The sequence below is a fragment of the Hyposmocoma kahamanoa genome, unplaced genomic scaffold, assembly GCF_003589595.1.
Source record: "Hyposmocoma kahamanoa isolate Upper Pololo Valley unplaced genomic scaffold, ASM358959v1 160, whole genome shotgun sequence".
Taxonomy (NCBI): domain Eukaryota; kingdom Metazoa; phylum Arthropoda; class Insecta; order Lepidoptera; family Cosmopterigidae; genus Hyposmocoma; species Hyposmocoma kahamanoa.
The window spans coordinates 4,802,060-4,815,358 of record NW_020653575.1 but is presented as its reverse complement, the minus strand read 5'-3'; the positions used below and the strand labels follow the sequence as shown (position 1 = coordinate 4,815,358).

Genomic DNA, 13,299 nt, shown 5'->3' with positions numbered 1-13,299 from the left:
CCGCACGTGTACCAAACGACGTTTTTTAAAACATTTGCGAAAAAACTACATTGAAAGTAAAATAAAACAGTTTATTTTAGTGGTCTCGCGTAATACTCACCTCCGGTCATTGTTAATACTCAATCAGCTATCTTTATGGAAAATATTTTGGTATTTTTAAATGTAATCCGTTGTTTTTTAAATACCTATGCATTTTAAACGAATAAGATGTTTGTAAGTTAATATAAGTTTTAATGACGAATGAATTACGTCACAAAGCACATACATATTACATAAACATACTATCTCTTTAGTTCTATGTTTAAGACTTGAACCAACAGTAAATTTAAAAAAAATGGTAAAGTAAAAACATCGAGTATGTAAGTATATAACTAGAAATAGAGACGAAATGTCAATTAATTTGTTTGAAATCTATTCTGCCCTATCATTACTGTGACAACTGCGCTCCAGCCGGGTGTCGTCAATTGTTTCACTTCAAATCGATCAGTTAACTTGAGCTTTGCTATAATGGACGAAAATTGCAAAATCACATATTTAATATTTAATTACCGATGAAATGTGATTCCATTTGTTTTGAAATTAGATGTTTTGCTGTCCCACACCACCGAATAGAACAGCACGGTACTGTTAGAGATATTATCTTTATTACAATAAATACAGAATATTTTTTGGAATATACGGAGACGTACACACAGGTCAGTAGTTGGCCTGTCTATATTTCAGTGCAAACGAGGGTTGATATTTAAGAGCTGTATCGCTAATGTGTTACTAGGAATACATGGCCTTTATTTCGTCTCTACTTCTGGTTATATACTCGATGAGTGAAAAGCACTAGAGCGAAAAATAGAACGACTAATTGTGTTTATTATATTATTTTAAATCGTCGAAGAACTAAAATAATTTCAATAATCACTTAATCACACAAAACAAAAGTACAAGCAAGAATAAAAATTGATGAGGTGAAAATTCAGAACGCATCCGAAGATAAACCTTTACTTTTACTTGCTAAAACTTTTACTTTTATTTTTTTTTAAACTGATGTTTTATAGTTCAACGGTTTTTCCTTCATCTACCACTTTCCTCGCTATGGTGAGGTGAAAAGTTGTGTGTTTCGCTCGGCAGCAAAGTAGTTTTGCGTCTCGTGCCTTGAAACCATCATCGCTACGGTCAGGAATCTACTTTTGAACCACTCGCTTCGCTCATGGTTCAATCTTAGCTTCAGTACACATTTTAACACTTAGTTCAATACAAGCAAGCACTCGTGTCAAACGACAACTTTCCAGACTTGCATAACAAATACATAACTTACAAATGACAATTATAGCGATATCTCTAGCCAGCTATGGTAGCTGTAAAGGTATCTCTCTATTCATTTCCTATGTGAATTTTAGACGCCGCCTATTATCACGGGCTCGCTGTGGTAGTCTCTTTGGACGAGAGTTGCCAAGGAGAGTGTTACACTTGCCAATATTTTCGAAAGTTCTTAGGTTTTCGCGATTGTTATAAATTGTTGTTCCTTTTTCAAACAAAAAACAAATATATGGGATTTAAATCCGGAAAAATAGTTTAATTTCCTATCTTCGAAAGTGTTTTAGTTATGTGTTATCAAATTGAGTGCTATCAAATTGTTCGGAATTATTTGCACATATAATTATTATGAAATATTACAGTCTATGAAGTTCACGAGGTTACATTATTCGTTAAGCGGGAACGATAAATTCCCCAAAAACTGGGCTTCAGTTGAAAACGAAAATTTACCACTTTCTCTGTAGTACATAAAAAATATGTGCAAAATTAGATATTTTGTTCTTAAATAATTCGTTTTAGGCTTTTATGTTAGTCTGTTTCCGGAATTTTATAAGTACATTGTACAGTTTAACAAATTAGTACATTCTTTGGAAAATATCTTTCGGTATAATTAAATTTTTATTGAATGTCAGACTGATTCACCTCCATTCAATTATGTTTCTGTGAAATTACTCCACTAGTTTGTTATAATTATTAATGTAAAGATCGAACACTTGGAAAAAGTCCTTCGATCTTCGGCCGGATTCAAACCGACATGTCTCGTAGCAAACCGTGTCAGGGGGTCTATTCTCGATCTCCGTCCGACATTCGTCCGAAACAATTACTGCCAAGTAAGCAATACTTGACCAAATGAAAAGACGCGTGATGCGAATGAAGCTTCATACTGGATACTTGTCTTTTAATTTTGTCGATTGTTACTTATTTGACAGTAATTGTTTCGGACGGAGATCGATAGTAGCCCCAGACTGAGTCAGACACTATGCCTTAGTTGGCATGTAACGAACCAGCGGACCTCACCAATTTTTCTAAGTTCTTGCTGTCGGTTCTTTATATTTTTGTTCTTCAACGACTTTTTAGCGGTAACGCCATCTATGAGAAATCTATGAAAGTGTATTTATATTTATTGTAAGATCGTTATTTAAAAGTGAATATCTAAACGTTTGGTCTAGCAAATCAGTTTTTTTCCGCTTCTCTAACCTAACCTAAACCTTTGACTTTAGTCCGACCTATCTCTAACTAAATCAAAAACAAAGTTTTGATTTAATGGATGTAAATTCTAATAGAAACTTTATATGTGCTGTGAAAATACACACAAAGTTAGACAGACTTTAAGTGAGACTAATGCGAGTGGACTCGGTTTTGCTATTGTACTGACCCTATGGTGCTTAATTATGCTAAATAATTTTTGAGTTGCGTATTACTTAAGTGTAAGGGCACTTTCGAATTAGACGCTTGTAGAAGTGCTGCGGTGGTGCGTCTGCGGCACCTCTAACTATAATTTTCATACAATATAGAAGCGTAGCTGCAGCGCTACAATCGCGCGCGTCACTTTTGCAGTCTAGATATTGTATAAAAAATTAGTCATTTCACAATTGATTTCACATAGCATGATTTCGGCGGCGTTTGAGATTTGAAATTTCTAGAAATGTAGTAATATAAAATCGAATGAAAAAAATCTGTAGCACTGGTTAACGGAGGGGGTACGTAGAACGACGAATTAGATGCAGACTTCCGTGTAAAATAAGTATATTAGATATAAAAGGCAACAAAAAGTTATGCGGCTAGGGAACCAACAGTGCTTCACACGTGCGTGAAAGCGCAAGTTTTGTGCCGAAGCTTAAGTAAGATAACAGTAAGTAGGGACGATTCGATACAAGTAAATACGACTAAGTAGTCGATACTTTTGTTTCGATATCGAGTACTTTCAGTCTCCAATCCCTTCTTTCGATGTTTACTGGGTATCGGAAGACAAATACTGGTGTCGAATCGAAACACACACGCGTAAATATTGAACCTTAATCCACTTTTCAGGAAAATGTCATCTTTTTTCCAAATAATTTTTCTTTCCATTTTAACCGTTTTACAGCAAACAAATGCAAACCTATGCAAATCTATGGTTCCTTTGGATAATTTTTGGATGAATTTTGGACATACATCTCAGTGAATGAGTGAAGTTCACAAGGTTTTTGTATTACGGTTTTTTTTTATAATGTTTAGTTTAAGTGTTATTACGACAAATTCGCACTAATAATCCATTATCAAAATCTCGATTAGCGGAATTATCGATTGTATCGGTTTAGCTATAATACTTTAAAAAAGAAAAGACCGCTTATTTATTTAATTGTGCAGTACGTGCTTGTTAAAAAAATATTACTTTTTTTATTATTATGGTTCCGCCAAAATCTAAAGTATGGACATATTTTATATCTCCTAATAAGGTATCGATACTTTTGAAGTACTCATATGATTAGTATCGCATGACGAATTGATTACTATTCATTTGAGTAGGTATCGATACTTTGATGGTATCAGAACATCCCTAACAGTAAGTAAGGACCGAAACGTCTCAATAACTAGAGTGCCGTTCAGTGCCATACAAATGCTATAGCGGTAGAAAGCATTTATGGTAAGCATTCTCAATACTTTTCATTTGAAGGACACTGCAGTTGGCCGCTGGACGCCTTGACTGCGCCACTGGAAGAAAAGGGCGAGCTGAAGGCTCATAACCCGTAGATGAATCCTGATTGCTTTTTTTTTTGAAGGACACTGCTGTTGGTCGCTGATGGCCTTGACTGCGCTACCGGAACGGAAGAAAAGGGCGAGCAGAAGACCAATATTAAACATGAGATGACTTATATAAACTATTGGAGTTAACAAAACGATAGCGCGCTTCAGAGTACAACTAATGCCATCTAGCGGTGACGCAACGGAACTAATGGCGTGTTAAAGTTATGGTTATGTATTACAAATCTATTTTAATATCTTACCGAGATAATTTGTAATGAGGAGAAAATCGATTTACTGAAAATAATTAGGCTCTTTATCACAAAGATACTAATATCTAACTGATATAGATCGTCGATTACGTTACATTACACCGAAAATAATTTAAGAACAAATAAACAAAATAAAAAGGATTAAATTATTACGTTATTAAGGTATCAAAAAATTACACAGCAAATAAAAAAATAAATAACACTAAATAAAAAGACAACAATAAAGCATAAAATCAACTGCAACGAAACGTAATTTGAAGAATTTATTCCAAAAGCGTCACGCAATGCTCAAAACAAAACGACCCGCATACAAGGTGTATGCACTAGTATACACGAGACACATGACAGCTGATTCGATTTATCGATTTTATGATGTAAATTTCTACGGATAAAATATTCCGCTTTACGTATCAAGCAATTGGGGCAGTTTATTTTTATCTTTATCATTTCATTTTCTTTTACTTTATGCAGGGCATCGCACGGCTATGCCACATGGACGGACTTTACGGACAAGAGCACACTTCTGAGACTACACATTTCTGTTCGAAAATCTCCTCCAGTGCAACGGAACAAGATATGTCAATGTGCTGTTGATGTACCTTAAATACCGTAGATAGAAAATTTTACTGAAAGAAGACTTAATTTTCATTTTAACAACAATTGGAATTGCATTCAAAGATTTTTAAATAATCATCTGTCTTAATCGGGAATCGAAACCGGCCAAATGTGAAAAAACTATACTGATCGAAAGCCTCAATCATTAGGTTAAGAAAACAATTCTTAATTGTTTTCTTAACACAGCATCTTAAATAAAAAAGACCATGAATTTTTTTAAATTTTATTAATTAGTTCAATATTTTTGATGGTATATATATATTAGTCTGTATGTTCAAAAGTTCCAAATTTGGGGTCTTAGAGTTTTTTACTTACTGCAGTTCTCAGGGTGATCTTCTTTACGAAGCATTGTTTAATTAAACTGACGATATCAAATTGTCATTTCCTTACCTAAGAAATAAAGATATATTTGAATACTTACATGCTGTATGGATTCGGGTTGCTATAATCACCAGGTTGGTTCAAAGTTGGAATATACACTGGTCCTTCTCCCGCCGGAATTCCATACACCGGTTTTGTGACCGGTCGGTCTTCTGGTCTGATATTTGGTCTTTCCTCGGGTCGGCTCTCCGGTCTTTGCGGGCGTGTACTTTCTGGTCTCGGTCGCGTTGATTCTGGTCTATATGTAAGTCGTATTGCAGTTTCTGATCCACTTCGCCTTAGTTCTACTGATTCTGAGACTACAGATTCAACATTGTTAGCATTGCAGATTTCTCTACCGTTCAATTTTATTGCTTGCAGTTTGGGTGGTTGGTTTAACGGATTATACTGAATGAAGAATCTGATTGTTTGCGATGGACCAGGTTGGATTTTCATGTTGGTGTTTATTATTTTGTAATCTATATTATCTGTTGTTGTTACGTTGCCTACCCAATTCTGAAAAGTAATTATTGTTATTATTATATAAACAAACGTAAAAAACAAAAAGAAAAAACGTGACCGAACGGTTACAATGCTGGTCTGCCACGGAAAGGTCCCAGGTTCGATTCCCGGGCCGGGAGAAATGTTTGTATGGCCTACATTTATTTATCTCGTGATTTTGGGTGCCATTTGTCTATGTGTGTGTCCATGGCACCCGCGATACTAAGTTTCCATAGTGCGGGGTTATGTGTGTGTTATTTTATTACGCCGCATAGGCTGTAGACCTTCCACTGATGCTGCGGTATGAGCAGCAAAAAACGCTGCCGCCCCGCTTCCGTGTGTGATTAGCCTAAATAAGTGGTTTATTAATTATTGCCTACGACATAGCCTTCTCTCAAATTGTGTTACAACATTAGTTTAGTTCATTAATATTAATTAATAATTAATTGTCAACGACATACGATAAGAGTGTTAGTTTTCGAATTCACAATATCGCTCTCGGTCTAATAAGGCCACGTTTGCAAGAATAACTTTTCAGGAGACAGGTTTAAAGATTCTGCTTTTTTAACGGACTTCAAAAAAAGGAGAAGGTTCTCTATTTGATTGTATGCTTTTTTTGTAAGTATGTTACGCGAGTGGCACTTGTGAACCGATTTTGATGATTCTTCTTTTATTGGAAAGAGAGTCCACCGAGTGGTCCCATTCAAATTTATTTGAAGAAATTCCCAAACTAGGGGACGAATGACTTTTGAGGTCGGTTTTTTAGTACTCTGTACTGAGATTATAATAATAAAAATATACGTTTATTTTCTCCACAAACATAACTGTTATATGAAGGAATAGGGAAAAAGGTTGACCTCGACGTAAATATTTCAACCACATTGAAATCCTTAAAAAGGTCAACCTAAGATGAATAAACCAGAGTTTTAATATACTGATGTGAAGTTGAAGTAAAAAAATCATGTATTCCATAGGTAAAAATATGTACACTTGAGAACGTAATTAAGTAAGGTATTGCTCATTCACTGTGCTTCCCTGAGAAGAACGAGCAAGAAGGGCAACAAGGGGTTGCTCTTTTCAAATAAACCGACATGCTATGGACTACACTTTGAATCAAATTTGGAATCTACAGCCATGACGTCTTTCCATACATCTTTATATAACACGTAGTTTTCAGTTTTGTAATATCGTCAAGGATTGTGCCATTACGCGTAACTAGCATTTGGTTATGAATCTCCATTTCGGTAATTTTGTCGCCAAATAAAATCCGCGTAAATGTCGTGGCAACCAAATTAGCGTGATTTACGAGAATCTATTGTTATCAGTCCGTAGAATTCAATTTTTAATGCTTACTGTGCAAAAATGACAACCGTAGCCATTGAAATAACAAAGTAATAACATTAAATCCCTCTCGTGTGAAATTTGCACTATCCCCGACGATATGACTTTTCATTTGAAATACTTTTAATGTAATTAATAATAATAATAATAATAATCTTATTGTTATTATTGTTCGCCGATTCTTGGAACTGAGTCCCTGACCCCGGCCGACTGTGCCATTGCCGGGAAATACCGCCTCTCCCATTTAAAAATTCAAAATTAATTTTTTAGGCCTTGGGAGAGGCGAGAGTTTAAAATAAATACGAAAATAATATTAGGGGTTAAAGTATGAAATTGCCGTTTTATTGCAATAGGTTCTTTGAATTTTCATAGAATCGTCATGGTTTGAGGTTTTCGAATGAAACTTTTTTCAAATGGTTTCTGTGATTTTTTTTTTTTAAATTTGAAACATTTGAATATCGACTTTCAATTGTTTTTGTTATTCAATTTAGACAAGAAAGATGGATACTGCGAAAATTCGAGTGATTTTTGAATACGAGTTCCGACGCGGAACTAACGCGGCAGAAACAGCCCGCAATATCAATGCTGCGTTTGGAGAGGGGTCTACTAATGAACGCACCGTGCGATTTTGGTTTAAACGCTTTCGTGATGGAAATTTCGACTTAAAGAACGAGCCATGAGCAAGACCGCCCACACAGGTGAATAACGATGAATTAAGAGAGATAGTGGAAGCCGATCCTAGTCAAACTACCCAGGAATTAGCGGCATGGTTTAACGTTACCTTACCCACAATATCGACTCACTTGCGTCAAATCAATAAAATAAAAAAATACGAAAAATGGGTGCCTCATGATTTGACTGATCTGCAGAAAGAAACGCGTGTTGAAACTTGTGTTGCCTTGTTGAACCGGTACAGAAATGAAGGAATATTGGATCGAATTGTAACATGTGATGAAAAGTGGATTCTTTATGATAACCGGAAAAGAAAAATGCAATGGCTGACCCCAGGTCAAATGCCACAACAGTGTCCTAAAGCAAAACTTACCAATAAAAAGGTAATGGTAACTGTTTGGTGGTCTCAGCATGGTGTTATTCACTATAGTTTTCTCCGATCTGGTCAAGCAATAACGGCAGATGTCTATTGTGCCGAACTCCGAACCATGTTGACAAAACCAGCAGTAAAACAGCCCCGACTCATGAATCGATCTTCACCATTATTGCTCCACGACAACGCGAGACCTCACACAGCACGAGAAACCATTTTGACCCTTCAGGAACTGCAGTTAGAAACCATTCGTCATCCTCCGTATTCACCAGACCTTGCTCCAACGGACTACCATTTTTTTCGTGATTTGGACAATTATCTACTTGACAAGAAGTTTTCTTCCCAGGAGGCAGTACAAAATGCTTTCACACAGTTTGTGCAGTCTAGATCGTCGGAGTTCTATCGCAAAGGCATTAATAACCTTCCCATTAGATGGCAGCAATGTATAGATAATAATGGCAACTATTTTGATTAAATAAATTTGTTAAAAATTTAAAAAATAAACAATTTAGATTTTCAGTACAAATCGGCAATTTCATACTTTAACCCCTATTAATAATCTAATAATAACAATAATAATAATAATCGATCTATTATCACGGACAGGACTATTCTTGCGAATAAGCCTGATATTGTGATATTGGATCGATCGCAGTCGAGGGTATTTCTTGTGGACGTCACCATCCCGCATGACGAGGGTCTCGTGAAAGCTGAAACCGAGAAACGCCGGAAGTATCTCGACCTGGCGCACGAGATCACCGACATGTGGGATGTGGCCTCCACTGAAATAATCCCAATTGTTTTGTCCGCAAATGGGTTAATTCCAGTCAGCCTTTCTAACAGCTTGAGGCGGTTGGATTTCTGTGGCGTGTCGCTTCCAGCACAAATGCAGAAGGCGGTCCTGCTCGATACGGCACGTATTGTTCGCCGATTCTTGGACCCCGGTCCCTGACCCCGGCCGACTGTGACATTGCCGGGAAATACCGCCTCTCCCATTTAAAAATTCAAAATTAATTTTTTAGGCCTTGGGAGAGACGAGAGTTTAAAATAAATACGAAAACAATAATAATAATAATAACACACACACTCAACATAGCCTAAAATTAGCATAAAATTGTAAGTGTTTTAAACTTAGGTAATGATAATATGCTCCAGAATCTTATTGTAAAAACGTATAGAGCTTAAAATAATCGTTTACCTTAATTAACTGCCTTTGTGGTTGAACGGTTACCACACAGAGGTCCCGGGTTCGATTCCCCGGCCGGGATAAATATTTGTATGGCCTACATTTATTTGCCTCATGAGTTTGGGTGTAATTTGTGGTTGTCTATGTGTGTGTATGGCACCCGCGTTACAATTCCCTAGTGCGAGTGTGCGTTATTATTATTATTAGTTAAACAAAATCGTAGTACCATGAGTTTATATTCTTTCTTATTTGAGTCATGTCACATATTTGAGTCATGATACCAGTCTTTCTAAACTTTCTCTGGGAGAAAAAGAGGGAGAGAGTGAAGGAATCGAAGAAGGCACGTTAGGAAAGGAGCTAGTGGAGGTTGTAAGGGCAGAATAGCGCCTCTGTCCGACAGAATGTTACCTCAGTACTGTAGTTAGTGTAATTAAAGAATGTTTGTTAAAAAGTGTAAAAAGTAATATCTAGTATAGTATATGTTATAGTATAATTGTTAGAATTGTAAATAAAAAATCGATGGATTTCTAGAATAGTGGCTCATCTCAAAATCACCTATTTAATCAGGAAGATGGTTTAAAAACAGCTGCAGTATATCTATCGTTTACAGGCCCACGTCACGTGATTGTTTTAAAAACTAAGAAGCTCGATGTCTTTTTTCACAATAAAAATTTATCACATTTTGAGTGCTATAAGACAAATATGATCTATTTTAGTTTAAGTATTACTAAATATACAAAGAACGAACACTCAGAAAAAACACTCAGAAAAAATTCCTTCGATCCGGTCGGATACGAACCGACGTCTTCTTGCATACCGTGCCAGACGCTATACCAACAAAACCACGGAACGAACCAACGGACCTCACGAATTTTTCTATGTGCTTGCATCGTGCCTTTGTACTTGGTTTTTCAACGACTTTTTAGTCGTAGCGCCATCTATGAGAAGTCTTTGACAGATTTATCACCCAGTTGTACCTTTACAGCTACCAGTCCTGGCGAGAGATGTCGCTATTCACTGTATTAATTAAATTTTTATTGAATTGATATTCAATTATTTTTTGTAATTATTTCGATCCGACCGGATCGAAGGAATTTTTTCTGAGTGTTTTTTCTGAGTGTTCGATCTTTGTATTAATAATTATAACAAACTAGTGGAGTAATTTCACAAAAAATAATTGAATATCAATTCAATAAAAATTTAGTTATTACTAAATATGTTAATGTCGTTTAATGCTAAGATATTGGTAATTAACTAACTTAAAACACTAACAAAACCAATACTAGAACATCTTACTGCAGCAAAATAAAACTAGAACTAGCACATGTTAAAGCAGCAAATCAAGGTTCAACATTGTTCGTAACCGTGCAGAGGTCGTCTTTGTAGCGGGAGACAGACGTGGTAGTATGCTTACGTATTCAACTCACCCCAAGCATTTCAGCTTTGCTATCCAAAATTATATTTAACCATAGCGATTGCAAAGCACTTTCCGTCGATAGCTTGATTACTCCATACCATATACCTAATTCTGGACTGATTTGTTCGTACGTGAACACGTTGGTACAAGGCGAGACAGGTGTACTCTGTTCTTGAGACGACACTGCTAGGATCAAGAGTAGAAGGGAGTTTAGTTGTCGAATCTGAAATTAAACATATGCGTTTGTAACTTGGAAGTCTTTCGTGATTATTTACAGAAGGATTGTCTCTACTCGTCGCTTGTCAGTCACCTTGTGACCGTGGAACGTGAACCGTAGAAAAATGAAAGGTCAAATTTTTTGCGGTAAGAAAATTGTAACTAGTCGCATTCTTGGGATAATAAGATATATCTGCGAAACGACAGCTTCAATTAGTCGATAAATTTTAAAGTATGGGCCCTTGTGAAAGAGTTCGTCCAGGGATGTACAGCCACCGTCGGACCACTGCAGCCGAATGGCCTGGTGGCGGGCAGTGCGGTTAGCGGATATCTTTTGGCAGAGATGACTGAAAATTATCTTTTGTGTGCTTCTAAAACTGAGTATTTAAGTAACGCTTTCTTGTTCAGAGCTTGTAATGCGTACAATAAGGATCATTTAGGCGTAGATATATTTTATTTGTCCTTTTCAAAATTTGTTAAGTCCATTTATGAACAATAATCTATGTTATTTGCTTTTTAGTTTATTTCTTTTTAGGTTTCTTTTTCTTATTTCCTTTGTGTTTAATAAAAGTAACATGTAGTTTTTCGTTCTTTTTAAGTTATGTTTATTAGTAGAAACTTTGCTGGGTTAAGTGATAACTTATTTTTTTAATATAATCTTGTAAACAAAGTAAAAACTGTTTGTTTCCCAAATACTATAATAAAAAAAAGAAAAAGTATTTGCCGACACTGTGCCCCAGGACAGTACGAAACGAGACACCGACGGTGATAATTGGTGACGGCGTTATTACTGCGGATGGTACGCTCCTACATGTAACGTGGCCAAACGTGGTAGTATAACAGCGATTTATTCCTGGCGAGACGGGACGTAGTACGCGTGGCCGCACACACCCTCGTTACGTCACTTTACCGCCGCAAATTAAGTCTGATCGCTTGCGTCGAGAACAAACCATGTACCGCGCCACCGCTCGAATCGCTGTAGCCTCCACAACGTTGCTCGCATTACCTTACTACTATAGTAGTAAAATGTTTCGTCCTTCGGGACAGTCTACTTGGCCAGATCTTACATAAATAATTTAATTTTCTGACATTTTTTCATTGGAAGGAGGTTGTTACATTTATAAGATGGCCATTTTGAAATTCGAACTTGTAACTGTGTAAGTGGTGTCAGTTTGAAATAAATACAAATTTCAGTCTTTTACTTAAAAAATGTGATGTTTTGCTGCATTTTCACTTAATGAGACCCACCTGTAGTTCTATTAGTTTCTTGCTACTCTGTTTGCACTCGGTTCTGTACTTTGTTATAGCCATATAAATTCAACTGCCTCCGTGGCCGAACAGTTACCATCCTGGTCTGCCACGCAGAGGTCGTGGGTTCGATTTCCGGCCCGGGAGAAATATTTGCATGGCCTACATTAATTTCTCTCGTGAGTTTGGGCATAATTTGTGGTTATCTATATGTGTGTTCATGGCACCCCCGATACGGTTATGATATATAAAGACCTTTTTATTAAGAAATTGTAAAAGTGACTCTAAATCATTAACATTCGTATTAAATGTAACATTATCGTTATAATGAACTGTTAAACTTTCTTTCGTTGTGAACTTTCTTCGGCTTGTAGGTGTCATCGGGATATTTTCCTTCAGCGAATAGCTCATATGAATCGATTCTAAGCGACAAGTCATACGTATTCTGTTAAAATTTTCAATGACAGTTTTTTCAATAGACTTTCGACGACTAAACGTCAAATTCCACAATCCAAGATGTCATTCATTAGTCGTTACCATCGTTACGTTTCGATTCTATTCATATCAACGTTCGTTCAAGTGCATCGAGTATATAACCAGAAATAGAGACGAAATGTCATTTAATTTGTTTGAATACTATTCTGCCATATCATGACTGTGACAACTGCGCTCCGATTGACTAGCCCGAGTTCGAAACAATTGACGGGTGTCGTCAACTAAACAGTTGACGACACCCGTCAACATATGTCTCAGGGTGACAGGCGCAGTGGCAGTGCCCCTAAGATCTTTGTGAGTTAGAGCACTGAGTGGTACCGCAACCGTTATGGGCAGGCGTGTCACTTACCACCTTGGTGGATGACTTCTTCGCCCCGTATATTGGTCTCAAAAAAGGTATTATTTACTTTATGTGTATTACTTTCCTAAAGTGTAGGCAAGTATACTCTGTTTATTTCAATCTCTGCTAATGACAATAATCATTAAGGTATACTGTGTGTGACGTCAAAATCGTACCAAAAAAAGTGCACGCTACCTGTTCCTTTGGGATATTAGATGTTCTCGGTTTTTC

At 36.5% G+C, this 13,299-nt stretch overlaps 1 protein-coding gene across 1 annotated transcript in view; it reads right to left on the bottom strand.

Moving 5' to 3' along the window:
• The window catches only part of LOC113225463 (serine protease gd-like), a 33,157-nt gene extending 20,861 nt beyond the window's left edge, over nt 1–12,296 (bottom strand). Inside the window, exons 1-3 of the mRNA XM_026457780.1 lie at nt 12,234–12,296; nt 10,780–10,992; nt 5,341–5,795 (exon numbers count right to left, since the gene is read on the bottom strand). Of these exons, the coding sequence (XP_026313565.1) occupies nt 5,341–5,795; nt 10,780–10,992; nt 12,234–12,296 (731 nt within the window). The remainder of the gene's footprint in view (nt 1–5,340; nt 5,796–10,779; nt 10,993–12,233) is intronic.
• Between the last annotated feature and the right edge of the window lie 1,003 nt (nt 12,297–13,299).